The sequence below is a fragment of the Cervus elaphus genome, chromosome 27, assembly GCF_910594005.1.
Source record: "Cervus elaphus chromosome 27, mCerEla1.1, whole genome shotgun sequence".
Classification (NCBI taxonomy): Eukaryota; Metazoa; Chordata; class Mammalia; order Artiodactyla; family Cervidae; genus Cervus; species Cervus elaphus.
The window spans coordinates 63,605,899-63,627,106 of record NC_057841.1 but is presented as its reverse complement, the minus strand read 5'-3'; the positions used below and the strand labels follow the sequence as shown (position 1 = coordinate 63,627,106).

General features: G+C 44.0%; 1 protein-coding gene across 1 annotated transcript in view; it reads left to right on the top strand.

Moving 5' to 3' along the window:
* Positions 1-4,144: 4,144 nt before the first annotated feature.
* VPS4B (vacuolar protein sorting 4 homolog B) overlaps positions 4,145-21,208 on the top strand; it is a 29,274-nt gene continuing 12,210 nt past the window's right edge. The window contains exons 1-4 of the mRNA XM_043889293.1: positions 4,145-4,429; positions 14,434-14,545; positions 15,760-15,916; positions 18,449-18,516. Coding sequence (XP_043745228.1) covers positions 4,403-4,429; positions 14,434-14,545; positions 15,760-15,916; positions 18,449-18,516 — 364 coding nt within the window. The 5' untranslated portion in view covers positions 4,145-4,402. The remainder of the gene's footprint in view (positions 4,430-14,433; positions 14,546-15,759; positions 15,917-18,448; positions 18,517-21,208) is intronic.

Genomic DNA, 21,208 nt, shown 5'->3' with positions numbered 1-21,208 from the left:
TACCTGTGCTTCTGGCTATAGATCAGAGTTTACAATGACTACCCCCTCCAAGGTTCAATTAATTTGCAAAGCAGCTCACAGGACTCAGAAAAACATTTAATTCATTTCCATCAGTTTACTGTAACAGGTTTGGATAAAGGATACAGCTGAACATCCGAACAGACAAAGTGCACAGGGCAGGGTGTGTGGGAATAAAGGGTAGGGTGTGTGGGAACGGGCGTGGAGGTCCCGTGCCCCGTCGTAGCCCACCACCCTCCCAGCACCTCCACGTGCTCACCAACCCAGAAGCTCTCTGAAGCCCATACTTAGGGGATTTTTACGGATGATTCACCATATCACATGGGTACGGGCAATCATTAACTCCACCTTCAGCCCTTCTGCCTTCTTAAGAGAATGGCAGGTGGGGTTGAAAAATCCCAAGTGTCAAATCATGGCTTGTACTTCCTGGTGACCAATCTTCATCCAGGAGCCTACCCAGGGTCACCTCATTGGAACAAAAGACATTTCAATCACCCAGGAAACCCCAGAGGTTCAGGAGCTCTGAGTCAGGAGCCAAGGGCACAGTTCAGTATGTATTTTCTATTTATCTCACACACGTAAAAGGGGAAAAGTTTCTATTCCACCAGAAGGTAAGCTCCAAAGAGCAGGACTTTTTAAGGAAACACTTTATCTTAAAATAATATTTACAAGAGAGTTGCAAAAATAAAGAGAATTCCCATATATGCTGCACTCTATAGCTCCTACTGTTAACATCTTAAACAACCATGGTATATTTATCAAAACTAAGAAATTAGCATTATTATAATACTATTAGCTAAAAAACAGATTTTTATCAGTTTTCCCACTGTCTTTTTCGATTTCAGAATTCAATCCAGAACCCCATATTGCATTCAGTTGCCAGTCTCCTGAGTCTCACTTCCCAGGTGGTTCAGAGCTAAAGCACCCATCTACCAATGCAGGAGCCACAGGAGACTTGGATTTGATCCTTGGGTTGGGGAGATCCCCTGGAGGAGGAAATGGAAACCCACTCCAGCATTCTTGCCTGGAAAATCCCATGGACAGGGGAGCCTGGTGGACTACTGTCCTTGAGGTTGCAAAGATTCAGACATGACTGAACGGCTGAGCATGCACACACAGACACAATCCTAAAATCTGTGATGAGTTTCTCAGTCTTTCCTTATTTTTTAAGACTTTCACATTTTGAATCACACAGTCAGGTATTTTGTAGTTCTTTGATTTGTGTTTTTATGGCGCTTTCTCACGATGAGGCTGAATTTTTAAAATATCATAGGTGACACTTTCCTCATTGCACATTAGGGAGTACATGGTATCAACATGATTTATTACTGTATAGGTTATAAAAGAGAAATTACTGACTCTTTGGTTCATATCCAGCACCTAAAACAGCCTGGGACATAGTGGTGCTCAATTGTGGTACTCTAATAAATTCTCTTTTAATTATTACATGTCTGTGCCTTCCACTAAATTGTAAGATGTAAGATCCTAAATGGCAAAAACCACATCTTATTCATATTCATAGGTTCCTAAAGCGTAGTAGACTTGTCTCTAGTGGGAGTTTGGTAAACATTTAGGGATTGAATTGAAAGGTAAATTGGAGTTTGGTTGTATCTTCAGGCAAAACCAAGCTTGAAAGTCATTAAGGAACCAGAGATTGTCCTAAGCAGCTCAGTTAAATAGTTTAATATTTACTAAATGTCTAGCATGTGCTGTCATTCTAAGGACTGGATTCGCTATAGTACTTTATCAGGAACTGGAAGGGGACAGAAAGGTGGGAAGAACTGGTAGATGCAGGCAGAGAGAGGTCTTCAGCTTTGAGCCTGGATGATGGAGAGCTGGTGACATTTATTCTGAAGCACAAACAGAAATAGAAGTTTGGAGTATACGATAATTAATTTGACTTCTACTGTGTTGGATTTTTCCTGTGGGAAAATCCCATGGCTTTTGGAGCTCTCTGGGAGGTAGCTGTCAGTGATGGACAGAGGACAGGGCAGGCCTAGAGATTTAAATTTGAAGCCATTTTCATTCTATTGCATCTAGAACCCAGCAAGGAGATAAGATGCGCAAAGCTTGAGGAGTGAAAGAGAAGAGGGTGTCAGACTCTGAGGGAACTCCGCCCGTAAGAGTGAGGAGGGGAGGAAGTAGAGAGGATAAAGGACATCAGGACGCTACCCAGAAGAGATTTCAAGAACTGGGTAGTTGCCAATACTAAATACGACGCAGGAGGGAAGTTCTTTATTTAGGAGACGCTAGATGTTCACAAAGAATTAGGGAATGAGTGGGAAAGAAAACATTGGAGTGATTAAACATCTTTCGCTTTCCTTTGAGAAACTAGAAAAGGAAGGGTAAAAAAAGAAAGAACCGTGACTGCAGACAACAGAATGCTGGGGAAAGGTCCTATTTTAGTTCTGCCACTAATCTCTGACTTTCATCGTCCCACATAAAGCACTTAGCGGCTCAAGCCATTAACCTTCCCTGTCACAATAACTGGAATAAATAATATCTGATCTGACCGTTTCAGGGCTTCCCAGGTGGCACTAGAGGTAAAGAGCATGACTCCCAATGCAGGAGACATAAGAGACGTGGGTTCAATCCCTGGGTTAGGAAGAGCCCCTGGAGGAGGGCACGGCAACCCACTCCAGTGTTCTTGCCTGGAGAATCCCATGGACAGAGGAGCCCGGTGGGCTACAGTTCATAAGATCACAAAGAGTCAGACACGACTGAAGCAACTCAGCAGCAGCAGTTTCACAGGATTTGTTCAGATGCCACATCCCCACCAATCTACTGGAAACTCCTTGAAAGGAGGGCCTGACATAATTTTCATTAAAATTCTCAGGGCTTTGTCGAGCCATGACAGTAACCATTTGGGAAAATGCCTGTTGGATGAAATGTAAAGTGTGAGCAATAATAAACGCTAACACATCCTGAGATCTTCCTGTTCACTCATCACTGTGCAATGTGCCTAGTCACGCAGCACTAGCATTGTCCACAATCCTGAGATAGGTACCATAATTATCCCATTTTACAGAGGAGCAAATGGTAACCATGACACCACCTTATAACAGAAAGCAAAAAGGAACTAAAGTGCCTCTTGATCAAAGTTAAATTAGAGTGAAAAAGCTGACTTTAAACTCAACATTCACAAAACTAAATCATGGGATCTGGTCCCATCACTTCATGGCAACTAAATGGGGAAACAGTGGAAACAATGACAGACTTTATTTGGGGAGGCTCCAAAATCACTACAGATGGTGACAACAGCCATGTACTTAAAAGACGCTTGCTCTTTGGAAGAAAAGCTATGACCAAGCTAGACAGCATATTAAAAAGCAGAGACATTACCTTGCCAACAAAGGTCCATCTAGTCAAAGCTATGGTTTTGCCAGTAGTCATCCATGGGTGAGAGTTGGACTATAAAGAAAGCTGAGCACCAAAGAATTGATGCTTCTCAACTGTGCTGTTGGAGAGACTCTCGAGAGTCCCTTGGACAGCAAGGAGATCCAACCAGTCCATCCTAAAGGAAATCAGTCCTGACTGTTCATTGAAGGACTGATGCTGAAGCTGAAACTCCAATACTTTGACCACCTGATGATGCTAAGAACTGGCTCATTGGAAAAGGCCCTGATGCTGGGAAAGATTGAAGGTGGGAGAAGGGGATGACAGAGGATGAGATGATTGGATGGCATCAACGACTCGATGGACACGAGTTTAAGTAAACTCCAGGACTTGGTGATAGACAGGGAGGCCTGGCGTGCTGCGGTTCATGGGGTCGCAAAGAGTTGGACACAACTGAGCGACTTAACTGAACTGGTAAGCGGCCCAAAGCCCCAACCAGTGGGTCTTGGAGCTCGGATGATAGAGCGACAGGGCACGACCCACGCTCAGTCGCGTGAGAGGCACCAGAACCAGTAGGTCATCTCAAAGACCATGACAGCCGCAAAATGAAGAAGCAGGAACAGTCGTCCATCCCCAGCAGTCCCACTGGCGCGGCGGAGCTGTAGTGCGCCTGTGCGCAAGCTGACTTCCGCCAGGCCTCAGCGGGGTTCAGGGATCCACGTCCCGGCCTCGCGAGGCCCAGGGCTAAGGCGAGACCGCGACAGGCGGGGACGGGGTGGGGCGCGTGCTGATGACGAAAGCGGAAGTCCTGTGGCAGACGCAGGACGCTAGGCCGGCGCTGGGGGCTGGGATCGCGGAAGCTCCGTGGGGAGGGTCGGGCGCAGTCTGAGTGCCGGGTGGTTTCCGAACAGGTTCCCGAGGGAGGCAGCCGCGAGGTTCCAAGCCGCCGGCCTGCGTGCGTTCGGGCCGCTCCAGGTGTGAGTCGACGTCGCCCTGTGGCCTGCCTCTGCCCCCGGCCCTCCCCGGGGAGCCGCCTCGGGTCTCCGCCATGGCGTCCACCCCGACCAACCTGCAGGTATCCCCGGCTCCCGCCCCGGAGCGCGGCGCGGGAGGGTGGGGAGCGGGGAGGGCGGCCGCGGCCGCGCCCCTCGCGGGGCGGAGAGGGCGGTGCCCGCGCCCCGAGCCTGGGGGGAGAGGCCGGCTTTCCGCCTGCTCCCGTGCTCGCTGGAGCCCCCTGCGCGGTAGGACTCCTGATTTTTGTTGAGGCTTTTCTGCCGTGTATATGTGTGGTGTTTTTCCCTTTTCAAACCAGCCGAGTTTGAACCGAACTGGTTGAAGCTTGAAGGAGAGGCATAGACCCCAATCGGTGTAAGGGAGAGAGGAAAGAACGGAATGCATGCAAAGCACTGCTCTGGATCAGATGAAAATAGGAAGATTGGAGTCCTCTCCTGGTTCCTCAAGCTGCTGTAGCAAAACCTTTCTTTCGAGCTGTCAGATGAGTAGAATCGTGAGCTCAGAATCTGAGGAATCCGTGAATTCCTGGAGTTCTGCGTTCAAGTGCGCCCTGATGGCTCCCCAAGTGTGGCATGTAAATAAGATCATGGAGTAGGCTTCAGCTCCTTTGTTAATTCACCTTTCCACCCCTACCGCAGTGAGTTCCGTGTTTTATTCGTAAAGCAAGTGATCCTAATATTTTAGACAGTTGTTCAACTTCTGTGGAATGGAATTCTTTGAGATGAGACATTTTTTAAACAGTGCCTCCCATCCTTCAAACGGATCTAGGACTTAAGTGGGGTTTCAGTTCAGTTGCTCAGTTGTATCCGACTCTGTGTGACCCCATGGACTGCAGCACGCCAGGCCTCCTTGTCCATCACCAACTATCAGAGTTTAGTCAAACTCGTGTCCATTGAGTTGGTGATACCATCCAACCATGTCATCCTTTGTCGTCCCCTTCCCCTCTCTCCTTTGATCTTTCCCAGCATTAGGGTCTTTTCCAGTGAGTTGGCTCTTCACATCAGGTGGTCAAAGTACTGAAGTTTCATCTTCAACATCAGTCCTTCCAATGAATATTCAGGACTGACTGCCTTAGGATGGACCGGTTGGATCTCCTTGCAGTCTAAGGGACTCTAAAGAGTCTTCTCCAACACCACAGTTGACAAGCATCAACATTTCCATGCTCAGCTTTCTTTATAGTCCAACTATCACATCCATACATGACTACTGGAAAAACCATAGCTTTGACTAGACAGACCTTTGTTGGCAAAGTAATGTCTCTGCTTTTTAATATGCTGTCTAGGTTGGTCATAACTTTTATTCCAAGGATCAAGCATCTTTTTCAAGCATCTTTTCAAGGACCCATAATTTTATGGATGCAGTCACCATCTGCAGTGATTTGGAGCCCCCAAAAAAGTCTCTCACTGTTTCCATTGTTTCCCAATCTAGTTGCCATGTAGTGATGGGACTGGATGCCATGATCTTAGTTTTCTGAATGTTGAGTTTTAAGCCAAATTTTTCACTCTCCTCTTTGACTTTCATCAAGAGGCTCCTTAGTTCCTCTTCACTTTCTGCCATAAGAGTGGTGTCATCTGCATATCTGAGGTTATTGATATTTCTCCCAGCAATCTTGATTCCAGCTTGTGCTTCACCCAGCCTGGCATTTTGCATGATGTACTCTGATTGTAAGTTAAATAAGCGGGGCGATAATATACAGCCCTGACATACTCCTTTCCCAATTTGGAACCAGTCTGTTGTTCCCTGTCCAGTTCTAAGTGAAGTTTAGAATGTGACTTAACCTGGAGGGTGGCAGTCCACTAGGTAAGTTTAGGACAAAAGAGTGGTATGAATACCTATATTGAATCCTCCTCTTGGTTTAACAATTGAAAAGGCATCTATTGAGTACAGGCACCTAGGATAATTAGCAGAGGATCTACTTAGCCCAGAATAGTTGATCCTGAAGAAAGATCACTGAAAGTAGACCAATTTAAATCGAAATCAAATTTTCACCTGAAAGAGGGTGAAGTGCTTGCTTGGGACTTTTATATTGAAAATCAACCAAAAAGATTATGAAAGTAGATGTTTTGTTTCACAAAATATAATTGCAACTGTGACTTACTTCTTAGAGAATGTCATGTGTTGATTCTTATATGTGTATTTTTTTCAAAAAGATTTCCTTAAACTAAGATGCAACAATAATATAACCCCATTCAGAAGGAGTCTTTTTGGTAAATGTACTTGGAAAAAGTATTGGTCATTTGATAAAAGTATTGTTCCCTTGAGTATCAAAGGTGGTTTCTTTTGAAGTGCCCATCTTGTCTTCATCCTTGGTTTGTCAGTTAACTGCATAGTTTTATTCCACCATCTGTAAAAAGTGTTTTTTATTGAAGTTTCATTGATTTACAGTTTATACTAGTTTCAGTTGTACAGCATAGTGATTCCGTTTTTCTACAGATTATACACCACTAAAAGTATTTACAAGATGATGACCATGATTTCCTGTGCCCATCTGTTTCCTTGTTGCTCATCCTCCTTATGCATAGTCCACCAGCTTTTCATTTGCCAAGAATCTGCATGTGATTTGGGCTTTCTACAATGTAATTTTCATCTACTTATCCATGTTTTTTCTTCTGCAAGATTGCAGTTTCATTCTATAATTGTTTGCATTATATTGGAGTTGGACTGTGAATGTTCTTCAGTGAATCGGTTTGAGATTGACCTGTCTTAAAGGCATAGTTGCTAGTAAACAGGAAGAGAGAATGAGTTATATTTTTATCAGTGGTTGGGTCAGGTGCACTTTCTCATTCAACCTTTTCAACCTGCTAATGTAGGAAATTTGGGTGAAGAATATTCAACTAACAGATAACTTTCCAACCAAACAAGGCCAAAATCCCCATAGCCAGATGCTTATAATCAAATGGAGGAATGCAGATAACTAAAAATCAAAATAAAATAATGTAATGATGCTCTAGTGAGGGAGGGCAGAAAGGAAGGGCTTGTGTAACTCTTCAAGGATAAATGAGAATTGTTCTACAGAGGAGGTGATGGTGAGCTTAGATAAAGTGAAATACTGACACTGATTGTATGCCTGGTGTTTGGTGTGATCTCATTTAGTCCTCAGAACAGCTCTTCAAGGAGAGTATTACTTCAGTTTCTCAAATATAAGAATCCAAAGCTTATTAAGGGTGTGATTTACCCAGACATACAGTTAATTTGTTGAAGGTAGTTTTGAATTCAGGCCTATCTGCTTATATGTTGGTGCGTTTTCACGATAAAATCATGCCTTCTTGAACAGGAGGGTAGGATGCATTCCAGGTAGAGAAAAGTAACTTATGCTTCAGTCTAGAAGTGTAATAGACCTTGGAGAGAGTCGGGAGAAACTGCAAGTTCATTGTGCATAGAACTCAACATTTCCTCAGTCTGGAATGTTTGTTTGTTTTTAAGAGTGTCTATATGTTGGGGTATCATAAAAGAAATATATCATCCTTGATTTCCAAGGGCTTATATCTGATGTGAAAACAGACATATAAAGTGACCGTTGGGTTATTTTGTGACCTTTGGAAGGATGTGCAGGGGGCAGTGGGAATTTAGAGGACACGTGGCTAGATCTCTTGGGCTTGCTGGGGAGGGCTTATAGCAGGAGGAGCACAGGGACTGTGCTGAGTCCTGGAGAAGCTGGAGTTTTACAGGGAGACACTGGGGCCCAGGATTCCAGGTGGACCGCAGGCTGAACATGCAGGTGCGGAGTCTGAGCCGTCTGGGTTGTCCCAGTAGTTTGGCGTGATGGGAATGGAGTGTGCCGGGGAGAGGTCGAGCCTAGGAGGCCACATCCCCAGCAGCAGTGCGCACGCACAGGTGATTGGCCCCATCCTGCTCCACATGGGGAGTCAGAGAAGGCAGGAAGCTCCAGTCTTTGTTCTAGAACAAAACCATTGTGTGTGCACAGGGGCAGCTTGATGGGAGGCAGGCCTGGAAGCCCCGAAACAGTTAGGAGGCAGATTCTGTCTCTGCGATGGGCGGTGGCAGAGGTCAGGGTGGTGCAGTAGCTGTGAGGATAGAGGCAGGGTTCGTGAGAGACAGACGGACAAGGAAGGGGAGTTGGGCAAGGATCTCCATTTAAAAAGTGAGCTTTCTCCCAGATTCCTTGTTGGGTGTCTGAGTTGGTTGGTTCTGGGATTACAGGAAGAGAGGGGCAGCTTTGGGGCCGGAGGGGTCCTGAACTTTTGGGGCTTGAAATGCTTGAGGGGACAGTTGGGTGGAAATGTCCATTGAGCAGTAGGGTTCGTGTATATAGAACTTAGACTGGGTGGGGATAAGGATTTGGGGGTTCCTAGCACACAGATGGTAGCAGAGGTGGGGGCATCTTGGAGTTTGTGGAATGAGGGGAACAGGGACCAAGGCACAAACTGAGTGGAATAGCAGCTTTAGGAGAGAGAAGAGGGAGCCCGGGAAAGAGTGGTGACGTGGCCGAGAGTAACACCTGGGGAGGACAGAGGAGGCCGAGCCACGGGTCTGTCTGCTGAGGGCTGGTGCTCACCTGGTCACCGGAACCCGCAGAGTGGGAGCAGGAAGACGACTGGGGGAGGAATCGGGAAACCGAGAGGGATGCAGGTTCTCCTTGGGACGTGGCTGTGGAGGTGAAGAGACAGGTAAGTTGTTAGTTACATGGAAACCTTAGAATTAGGAAGAGGTGGTGTGTTTTGTTGGTATTTTGTAGCTGCGAGTCTAAGGTAGGACTTCCATACATTTTTATGCTAAGGATTGCTCCCTCAAAAAGGGAAAAGTTAGGTTGGGAAGAACAGTTGCGCTGATATAATTGAGGGGAGTAACTGTCAGAGGATGAAGCGGGGCAGGTTCCAGAGCACTGGGGAAAAATTAGTCTTGAAAGACGGGTGCTGGGCCGTCCTTCCTCTTGAGACGGGTGGTTCTGGAATTTGCCCAGTGCCCCAGGGTTTCCTCGCATGCCCGTGTCCTGTGGGCTCCTAACCTGAGAAGGACAGTCCCAGGAGTTCCTGGCCTCCCAGCGTCCAGTCAGCTTCGTGCCAGCCTCTGTGCTAGACTCCAGAATATAAAAGAGCCATTACGACAGACTCATGAATCTTATATTCTGGTAGGACAGGACAGGCTAAAACCAAACCCACCTGCACAGAAACAGCAGCTAGAAGCATTTTTAACAGAAGAGTGATGTATTTTCAAATTGAATTAATTTGGGAATCATCAGCCTAAAGATGATCAGTTTTAATCATTAAGAACAGCTCACCTAGGGAGGTAGTAAGCAGAAGCTCCACCCAAGCCCAGAGGAACCTGAATATCTTTCAGTGTCGGTTACAAGAAGAAGAATCTGCAAAGGAAACTGAGCAGGATCTGTCAGAGAGGTGGGAGGATGGTGTAATATTCTTTTGTAAAACATCTTCGAGGGATCACGGTGAAGACAGGGCGGGCCTTTGGATCTGGCATCACAGAGAACCTTGACATGAGCACTTTTAGCAATAAGATAAGGGGCAGGAGCCAAGGCCGATAGCTGACGGGTACGTAGAAAAGAGGGACTGCAGAGAGTAGAGGCTGCTTTGGTGAAGTTTGGGTTCTAAACAGTAGCAGAGAGACAGCCAGGCTGAAGCAGGCGTTAGCATCAGGGCTCTCTGAAAGTGAAGTCGCTCAGTCGTGTCCGACTCTTTGCTACCTCATGGACTGTAGCCCACCAGGCTGCTCCATCCATGAATTTTCCAGGCAAGAATACTGGAGTGGGTTGCCATGGAGGGTTGATTGCAGGCACACAGAAATATCTGGTGGAGAGAAGTTGTCACAGATGACAGAGGTGGAAGCCCCCGTCCTGGTGCAGGTTCTCTGTATGGAAGGAGGTGGTCAGTGAGTGAGTGTGCCGGGTGTGATGGAATAAGTCCAGAGCAGGTGGAGAGCTAAGGGCGAGGATGGGGCGCAGCCTTTTAAACAGGGAATCAGCCTTTGAATGGAGCCTCCCTGAGGATGGGCTTCCCTGGTGGCTCAGCTGGTAAAGAGTCCGCCTGCGATGCGGGAGACCTGGGTTTGATCCCTGGGTTGGGAAGATCCCCTAGAGAAGGGACAGGCTGCCCACTCCAGTATTCTGGCCTGGAGAATTCCATGGCCTGTATAGTCCATGGGGTCTCAAAGAGTCAGACACAATTGAGTGACTTGCACTTTCTCTGAGAACTGATATTTGAACTATGATCGGAGGGAAGAGCATCCTCAGCAGATGGACCTGGGTGCCCGGGGACCACAGGGTTTCAGTTGAGACCCAGACAGAGCCAGGCCCGCTTAGATCACACCCGGGCACTGGGGAATGACTGTCTGCAGGGGGAACCGTCAAAGGGTGCCCCACCCTGCTGCTGTGTGGACTTGAGCACCACGTGTAGAGAGGCTGACCGCCAGGAGGAGGCTAGGCAGGAAGTTTGACAACAGCTAGAGGAGACCTAGGGTGGCGGCGATCGTAACGCATAATGTAACGCAAAGCGCAGGCGAGAAACAAAGGCGTGGCCTCAAACCCTCATCTTTGATTAGAGGTGAAATGCTTGCCGGCCAGTGTGGCAGCTACCTGTGGCAATCTACATGTCATTTAAATAAAATGTAAAACTCACTTTTCAGTCACACTAGCCAAAAGTTTCAAGAGCTATGTGCTCCTGTACTGGACGGTGCAAACAAATACAGAGGTGTCCCTCATCAGAAAAAGTTACCATGTATGGAACTAGTTTATTAAGTACGGACTATACAGGTTTAAACTGGTGTCATTTTGGTTCCTAAAAGAGGGCTGACTGATGCGTCCACACTTTATATCCTGCTGGGCTGACCACTTGCAAATTAAGCTTTGAGTTCAACAATTTGAACTTTGAAGCATGTAGTGCTATGTTTGATCAACTCTAAAACACACCATTTATTTTTCTTCCCTCCTGCTACAGCAGCTGGAAGGCCTATTCCTCCCATTTATCCCATTTATATGCAGTCCATGAGCAACTGCTTCCAAATATACTATTTATAGCATATGATTCGTTTTTGTATTATATGAATAATTTCTTAATTGTGTGCTTATTTTTGGTATAGCATGACCATGATTACTTTTTCCTGCTGGCTCTTATTTCTGTTGAATACAGTTTTACTACCTAAATTAATCCAGGCAGAATGTTTCAGTGACCATGCTTGTTCTTTATTTGTATGTGTGTGCATATTTTAGAATATTAAAGATCGCTTTCTTAGTGAAAATCTTACTCTGAGATGATCATAGACCCACATGCAGTTGTGAGGAGTAATAGAGCCTGTGCAGCCGTCCCCCTGTCGCTCCCAGTGGCAGCACCTCGTGTGGAGGAGTGTCACGACCCGAGTGTTGATCTTGGTACATGCCCTGTGTTACTCAGATTTCCCCAGTTTTCCTTTGTCTGTCTGTCTGTCAGAGTTCTGTCACACAAGTTAATTCTTGAATGCCCCCCACAGTCGTGACACAGAAGAGTTCTGTCCACAGGGGTCTCTCTCGCTGCCCTTTTATAACCACAGTCCCTTCTGTTTCCCTCCCCCTGCACCCCTATCTCCTGATGATGCTTACCTGTTCTTTACCTCTGGCTTTTGTCATTTGAGGTTATATGAATGGAATTGTGCAGTAGGTAACCTTTCAGGATTGGTTCTTTTCACTTAGCATACTTCTGAGGTTCATCCAAGCTGTGTATATCAGTAGTTCATTCCTTTTTTACTGAATAGTATTCCCTGCTGTGGGCGTACCAGAGTTTAGCCATGCAGCCTTTAAAGGACATCAGAATGTTCAAGTACAGTTTTTTGTGTTAACATAGTCTCTTCTCTGGGATAAACACCCAAAAGTGCAGTTTCTGGTTCATATGGTAGTTACCTATTTAGATTTGTTAAAAAAAAACAAACAAAAACCCTGTTTCCCAGAATAACTACCATTTTATGTCCCAGCAGTATTAGTGATTCAGCTCTCTGCATCCTCATTACCATCGGGTGGTGTCACCGTTTTTTATTCTAGCCACGCTGACCCGTGTTCTGTGATGTCTCCCTGTGGCGTTTACTTTGCATTTCCCTAACGGCTACTGGTGTTGAGCGTCTTTTCATGCTTACTTGCCATCTGTGTATCCTCTTTGGTGAAATGTCTATTTATGTCTTTAGCTTATTTTCTACTTCAGTTGTTTTTAAACTGTTGGTTTCTGAGAGTTCTTTCTGTATTCTAAGTACTAGTCCTTTCCCTAATATGTGGTTTGCAAACATCTCCCAGTCTGTAACTAGTCTTTTCATCCTTTTAGTAGGATATTTTGGAAACCAAGGGTTTTTGACGAGGCGCAGTTTATCATTTCTCCCCCACTTTGAGGTGTAATTGATCCATGATGTATTAGTGTTGGGTGTGCAGCGTGGTTCACTATTTGTATACGCTGTGAGACGATGCCCACAGTAAGCTTAGTTAACATCTGTCAGCACGCAGAGTTGCAGAATTTTTTCCTTGTGGTAAGAGTTATATGGTAATAACCATTTGGATGGGTGTGAGGTGACATTTCATTGTTTTGATCTGCATTTCCCTGACGGTGCTCTTGAGCACCTTTTCATCTACCTGTTGGCCATCTGTGTGTCTTCTTTGGAAGAATGTTTGTTCAGATCCTCTGCCTGTTTTTTTGAGCAAGTTGTTTTGATTTTTGCTATGGATTTGTTTTCTTGGCGTTAACCCCTTACCAGATACGGGTGGTTTGTAAGCATTTTCTCCCTTTGCGTTGCTTACCTTTCTGTTCTGTTAATCATCTCCTCTGCTGTGCAGAGTTTACTTTGTTTGATGTAGTCACACTTACTTATTTTTGCTTTTGTTGCCTTTATGGTGTCAAATCCAAAATATTGTCACCAAGACCAGTGTCAGGGAGCTTCTCACTTGTGTTTTCTTCTGGGAGTTTTAAGGTTTTAGATCTCATGTTCAGATCTTTAATCCATTTTGAGTTAATATCTGTATATGGTGTAAGATAATCCTTATTTTCATTTTTTTGCATATGACTATCCAGTTTTCCCAGCACCATTTATTGGAGAGGCTATTCTTTCCCTCCCATACATGTTTTGCTCCTTTACGGTAAATTAATTTTTGGTTTATTCCCTGTCTCTTTCTTCTGGTCCATTGATCTGTGTGTCTGTTTTTATGCCAGTATCATGCTGTTTTTATTTTTTTCTTTTCATATATTGTGTTTTGGTGTCAAGTCTAAGAACCCTTTACCTAGCCCTCGATGGTGAAAATATGCTTTGTTTTGTTTAAAGATTTTATGGTTTAAGTCCATGATCCATTTTGAGTTAGTTTTTGTACAAAATGCAGGGTTTGGTTTGCGATTTCTCCTTCTCTTTTTTTATTTTGGCTCATGGGTGTTCAGTTGCTCTGGAGCCAGTTCTGAGGCCTGTCTCTGCCCTTAGCCTGCCTTTCTGTGTCCTTGTCAAAGTTCAGTTAGACGTATTTGTGTGGATCTAATTCCGGTAGTTGTTTTTTTGTTTTTTGTTTTTGTTTTTTTTTAATTCTACACAAGGTTGCACGTTTCATTATAGAATTTTTGAAGTTTCCAGGTCTTATTTTATTTTTTAAGACTTCTCTGGTTACTCTTTGCTCAGTGAACCTTTTAGTTAATTACGGAGTTAAAAGATTTGGGTATTTTTCAGACTCTTGTTATTTCATTGCTCTGTTGGTTCTGAAGGGCTTCTACCCCCATTTAAATTTTACTACTGTCATATGCTTTAGACATAAGAGCATTTGATTTTTGAGAATTTCTGTTAGTGTTTTTAAGTTGAATTTTCATCTTACTCAATTTTTCCTTACTAGCCCTGAGCTTGACTTTTGTTGAGTGAAAAATTATGTGAGACTCAGTGATTGGTACTAGGTTAAAGTGGTGTTCAGATAGCGTTTACCTATGTAACATGTAATTTGCATTTTATAAATAGTTACATTTATAATGTAATGCAGTTGTGATTTAGAGAAAAAAAGATTTGTTTTAAAGTTGCTTTTATTTTTAAAGAAAGCTTTCAATATGATTTTTGACTTCAGAGTTATCCTGTGCTTTGATTTTGATGGTATGGTTTTTGTCTCCCTTCAAACAGAAAGCCATAGATCTTGCCAGCAAAGCGGCCCAGGAGGATAAGGCCGGGAACTACGAGGAAGCCCTTCAGCTCTACCAGCATGCTGTCCAGTATTTTCTCCATGTGGTTAAATGTAAGGTCATCGTTTGTTTTGTTACTTTAAAAACAATAGAAGAGAAAACATTATTCTATTCATTTCTATTCCAAGAAATAGAAAAGATTATCCTATTTCATTATAAACATTGAAATACAATCCTAGAAGATTATAAAACACCAATTTGCAAAAAGGTCCCACTAGCTCCTTAGTAGTTCCCAAGTCTCAGCCAGCACGTGTGTGCAGCTGTTGTGCTTATTACTTTGTGCACCTAAACATGTTAAAATGCCATCTAGCCAGTGAAAAAAAGGTTTTTTATTTTACTGGTAATGTACCCAGATCTGTAATCTGGACTTACTCATTTTCTAAATGTCTCTTTGAAAATAATGTTTTAAAAAGAGGTTGGGAGACATTTTATTTGTGTGTGTTCAAATTTGTGTTCCATGTTAACACCACCCCACCCCACCCCCCTGCACTGTTCTAGACAGTGGGATACAGCAGTAAGGAAGAAACGGATAAAGAAAAGCCTCTTAAAACTAATGCTGAACATATGTGAAATAAGATGTTAAAAAAGTGTCTTTCTGTCTGTTACTGTTTTAAATAAAAATTTTAGCAGTTGGGTAATTAAGGATTTTCTTCTGAGCTTCCCTCTTTAATTCTGAGGGTTTTCAGTCAAATTAAAGTGAAAGTTAAGAATGAGTCATAACCTGATAAGATAGATAGGGCTAATCCCATGAACTGCATGTATTGCCGAAGTCTCCTTTCAAACAGCCCTCACTGGGGCCTATATGTGATAAAATTACTGTATTGGTGGTATACATAATATCTGGGATTTCTGTCACTTTTTTTATTCTGAAATAAAGCTTACGTAGGCATTAGCAAGAATGGTTAATATTGCTTTACTTTTGTTTGTCTTATAATTGGTTTTGTGTGAGATAAGCAGCTTTCAACTATCTGCAAAGAATGTAAGGGAAGAGTATGAGTCCCACAGGATATTACAGGATTTCTGCTTATTCTTTAACGTGAACCTAAAGTATACTAGTGTCTTGCTCAGAACTCTTTCTGTCTCATACTCACTGTTAAACCCTGCCGGAGGAAGGATCAGAAAGATCATCATCTGATTATGATGAACCAGAGATGATCTTTTCTCTCTCCTCCAAAATAAATTGTCTTGTTTGAAGCTGTGTCTAAGAGTTTAAACCTATCTGTAAAGAATACTAAAGGAAAAAATCTCTTGCATTTCCCTTCACTAGATGAAGCACAAGGTGATAAAGCCAAGCAAAGTATCAGGGCGAAGTGTACGGAGTATCTTGACAGAGCAGAGAAGCTGAAGGAGTACCTGAAGAAGAGAGAGAAGAAGCCCCAGAAGCCGGTGAAGGAGGGGCAGCCGGCCCCCGCCGACGAGAAGGGGTATGCGCCTCAGAGCGAATCACAAGAGTGCAGGAGTTTGTGAAGGAGGTTTCTTTTGTTGAAACTGTAGGTATTAGAACAGGACGACTCCTGGGCCAAATCTGAACCACCGCCTGCTTTTGTAACTAACATCGTATGGGGATACAGCCTCCTCCCTTCAGTTCCCAGTATGTGGCTCCTTTTGTGCCAGACCTCCAAAGCTGAGTTTGTGACAAAGGACTGTGTGGCCCACAGCCTGAAATACCGACGGTCTGATTCTTTACAGAAAAAAGTTTTTGAACCCCTAGTTTGCCAAGCTCAGGAGCTGATACCCATCAAATCGCCTCCTTGACTGGCTGGTAGCGGAAAAAGCATTTGGCAGGAATGCTGCTTAGTCCTTTCCCTCTGGCCGTCGTGTGATGAGGTTTAAAATTGTAGGAGTGGAGTGCAGGCTTCTGAGATCATCCCTGTGGTCCCCAGGCACAGGGCCCTCAGAGGCAGTGCGTGGGGGCCCGTGGCTGCTCCCGTAGGCAACTTCAAGGTCTAAGAGTTGACAGGCTCCTTTGGACTGCGTGGGAGAGTTTGAAGAAACTTTTAGTAGGCTCGGGGTTTTTATATTCTCTGTTCAAGACATGGTCAGAAAACCAGGAGCTCCTGTGACATCCTGAGAATACTTCTCTTCTCACGGCTCTAGCGTTGGCAGGACAAAAATGAGACTCTCGCTGACCTCATAGCTTACCGAGTTTCAGAATCAGTTGAACTTCACTAGTTTTCTTATGTGAAAATCAGGGCATGTCTTGTAAGTTGAAATGAAACTGCTGGGAAGGATCAGTTGACCTCGGGTCCGTGGACCCTCAGATCTCACCGAGGCCCCCTTGGCAGCAGAAGCGCCCCCTCCCCTGCGGGCTGAGGCCCTCCTGGTCACGCCTGTGGTGGCCCTGCTGAGGTGATGCCCTGCTTCTGTAGCGGACGGCAGGACCCGCCTTAAACTGAAACGGGGTAAGGCAGAGAAGCCATTACTTCCTGGTAACAGAGGTGCAGAATACACGGAGAGCGAGCACAGGCGCACGGCCCGGTCCCCGCCGCGGCGCTTGGGCGGAGAGGTTGGTGCGTGTCCGGAGGGCGCGCTCACTGCGCTCGGGGCGGAGAGGTGGGTGCGTGTCCAGAGGGCGCGCTCACTGCGCAGGGTCGCGCTGCCTCTGGAGGAGCTCGCTGCAGAGCCCGCGCTGAAGGCTGCTTTTGCTGTTCGCCTTTCCTCGTAAAAGCAGTAATCCTCTCTGGCTGTCTTGCAGTTAGTGAAAACAGGTACTGATGGAGGTCTTTTGTAGAAGCACAGTGTCATAGAGCCGACTTTGGGAGACCTGCAGCGCCTTCCCTGACAGAATCCGAGGGCCAGGGAGACAAGTTTGGATTCCATGTGGCTAGGGGCCTAGGAATGGCAGGTTTTCTTTAAGCAAGTGCAGTCTTTTGTACAAGAAAGCGTGGCGGAAAGAGGTTAGAGAGTTGGTAGACCCCCCCAACTCTAAAGTCAAGGTGAGTCAGTTTGGAGTCTCTCCCTCATCCATAAATAACCCCACCATCCTGTGAGAATCACGTGATCCCATTTTGAGATGAAACCTGTCAAGTTTTTATGTAATGACATTTTTAAAATATTGTAAAAATGTGTCTTAAAGGCATGTTTTTTGCTTTAAAGATTGCAGTGTGTTCTATCATATGCTAATCCTTATAGTTGAATGCACATTATTGCTGATTTTTTTCCCTATTGTCAATAACATGGGCATGATTATCCTTGCAGTCAAATCCCTGAACTCTTAAATTATGTCCTCAGAATAAATCCCTGGATATGAAATGTCTTGACTGAGCTCCGTGTTCTTTGGGGTCGGTTCATTTTCATCAGAAGTTCCATCCATCCTTTGGAGCCCCCAGACTAAGGGTATCGATCTTTGTACCTTAAATAGTATTCTGGGTTTTTTCCCTGCTAGTTATGGCTTCTTGGTCTAATATATTGTTTGCCTGGTCCTGATTTTTTTAGTTGTTGTTTACAACACTCTTGTAATTCATCTTAAATCTTTTGTGAAATGAGGTACGGGTCATGCATTTATGGGTTAATACATGCATAGGTATGTCACAGGAATTTGGAGCTAGTTCCTGCCTTCATTCTGGTCTTTTTCTCCATTTTCTGTTCATGATTCCATGTAATAGGCTGGCTTCCTGCCATTGCATGTTCATCCCTGGGTTGGGAAGATCCCCTGGAGAAGGGAATGGCCACCCACTGCAGTGTTCTTGCCTGGTGAATCCCATGGACAGAGGGGCCTGGTGGGCTGCAGTCCATGGGGTTGCAAAGAGTCAGAGATGACACCACAACTAAACAACAACAAATGCCTGCTTCCTATTTTGTCTAGTATATTCTTAAAAGTAATAAAATGAGCTAAACTTTTAGTGAATGTCTTATTTTGCCACTTTCATTACAGATGTTTCTTTTCCTTCATATTTTTTTGCCTTATTTTGATAGCAATGAGTGACCGTTTGAATATATTAAATTCTTTTTATTAGGAATGACAGTGATGGGGAAGGAGAATCTGATGATCCCGAAAAAAAGAAACTGCAGAATCAACTTCAAGGTTGCTTTAGATTTCATTTTTAAATTTACTTATTTTTTGAAACCTCATAGTGAACTGTCTGTTTGAATTAGTTTTCTTTCCCACCTGTACTTAAATGAGGCTCAAGAACTGGCTTTGGTTCCCAGTGATCACGTGCTGGCTTTGTTTGAGACCGTTTTTTATAAGATTTTCTCGATAGGTTCTCAGATTGATTGATTTTTTTTCCTAGGCAGTAAAAATATTGTTTCATGTTATATCTGCCTTAAAAAGTTTACTCTTTCATTTTGTCTTATTTGCCCCGTTTTAGAGAGTGTAGCAGTTACACTGTTAACATACTATGAAATCTGATGGTATTGGAATTTCCTGTCAGAGGAACAGAATGAATTAAGACTCACACTTGGCTTTTATTGCTGTTGGTGTCACTAGTCCACTGATTTTGTTTATTTCATCTTCCTACCTGCTCTTCCTCATACTTTTTAACCCTGTTTCAGTGTTCCTATTTACATTGCTCTTTCCCCTTTAATTTTCACACCTTCCACACTGTAAAAGCCCTTTATCTCTGCTGTAGGGAATGGGATGATGGAGAGGTTGTAGACTGTGGCTCCGTTCACGTCTGGATTCCACTGCAGGCTGTGCTGGGCGGAAGTCTTTCTGATTTGGGCCAAGGTCCTTGATGTCTCTGAGCCTGAGACCCCCAACTCTAAAATGCAAGTTAAAAATGCTTTCAAGGCTCTGAAAAGGTTAATGACAGTGAAAACTACCTAGCATTACACCTGACAAATACTAGGGATTCACTAAGTAGTCCCTGGAGAAGGGAGTGGCTGCCTGCTCCAGTATGCTTGCCTAGAGAATCCCATGGACAGAGGAGCCTAGTGAGCTACAGTTCATGGGGTTGCAAAGAGTCGGACTTGACTGAAGCGACTTAGCAGGCAGAGTTAATAGTAGCTCTGTGTATCTAAAAAGGCATCTCATTAATTACTGACTTCTTTAATTACTGAGATTTGATTGTTCTTTGATGTATTAGCAAATGGTCTTTCAAGTTGAATTTTATGCTCAGTCACTGGTAGCCTGGATTTTATTCATTTGAATCTTGCCAGGCAGAACACGTTGTATCTAGAAAGGATAGCCGTCGCACAGGGCCAGCCTCAGTGACTGGTGGACGTTCCTAGCTTGGACAGACCATTAACCTTGCTGTTCTAGTCTTTTCATTTTGTTACTATTTCCGTCTCACTGACCCCACCAGGATGGATAGGGGAATCCTATAAGGATAATATTTTGGAAACCCGACAGTTAACGAAGATGTTTTCATGTGCCAGGAACGTCAGTGGTGGGTGTAGTCCAAGGGCCGTAACTGGAGTCCCACTGCCTCGAGCACGCGGGCGCTTCCTCCTCGGTCAGCCTTTTAGGGCAACACAGTAGGCCATGCCAAGCGGCTTTGTTTCCCTGGTGAGGCAGAAAGCCTTTTTCTCTCCACACTTTCAGTTTTGTTCCCCGTCTCTCTGGCTCTGCCCCACTGAAGGAAAAATTGGAATTTTTAATATCTTTAATTTTGGAAAAGGTACAACCCAGTTTTTAATAAGGAATTTTTTTCTACATTTCCTATCAGTGATGATAAGGCCCAGGGATGTATAAAAATACAGATGCTTAAAACATTTAAACAAGAAAATTTATTTGGAATTTCAGGATGAAATACAATATGAAGAGAGTCCTAGCTTTTCTTCTTTGAGAGTCGTTTTTCCCCCATCTTTTAGTTTCATGGTTTGCTGATGGATTTCATTGTATATAATCCTTTTTTTAATATTTTCTCACTTTTCCTGAAATAGTTTTCCAAATCTTTTACTTCTTTTTTAGGTTATGATATTAAGTGTAATATTTAATTATCAAAATTAATGATTTGAGTCCTCTGTTAATTTTGATATTCAGTGACTTTGAGGTTACATACATCTTAATATCTGGAGGAGGAAATGGCAACCCACTCCAGTATTCTTATCTGGAAAATTCCATGAACAGAGGAGCCTGGTGGGCTACAGTCCAGGAGCTTACAGACAGCTGGACGTGACTGAACGACTGAGCACACGCTTACAGGGCATGTCAGTGTGATAGACGACACCAAAGACTGGGCACAGTCATTCAGTTGGCAACAGTCAGATTGTTTGGCTTTTATTTTCTAATAATCCTTCCCTTTTAATTTTAAAAATCATTAATCCATGTCTAGTAATTAACATTACTTTTATCTAGATGTTCTTTTATCACTGAACATTCCAAAGTCACCTAGTTTAAACTTTAAGGAGAAAAGTATTAGTTAAATGTGAAGATAAATTATGACATACTTAGAAAATTCATAACAAAACATTTTAGTTGACGAGATAATGCTTATGTATAAATCTACTTTTGTTTAATAGACACAAAATCCTGTCAGATGACATAATGTTTTTCTCATGTAGGGTTACTAATCAGAATGGAACATAGAAAAGAAAAAGTGAATTGGGTTTTCCCTTCAGTTCAGTCGAGTCGCTCAGTCATGTCTGACTTATTTGGGACCCCATGGACTCCAGCATGCCAGGCCTCCCTGTTCATCACCAACTCCTAGAGTTTACTCAAACTCATGTCCATTGAGTCAGTGATGCCATCCGACCATCACATCCTCTGTCATCCCCTTCTCCTCCCGCCTTCAATCTTTCCCAGCATCAGGGTCTTTTCCAGTGACTCAGTT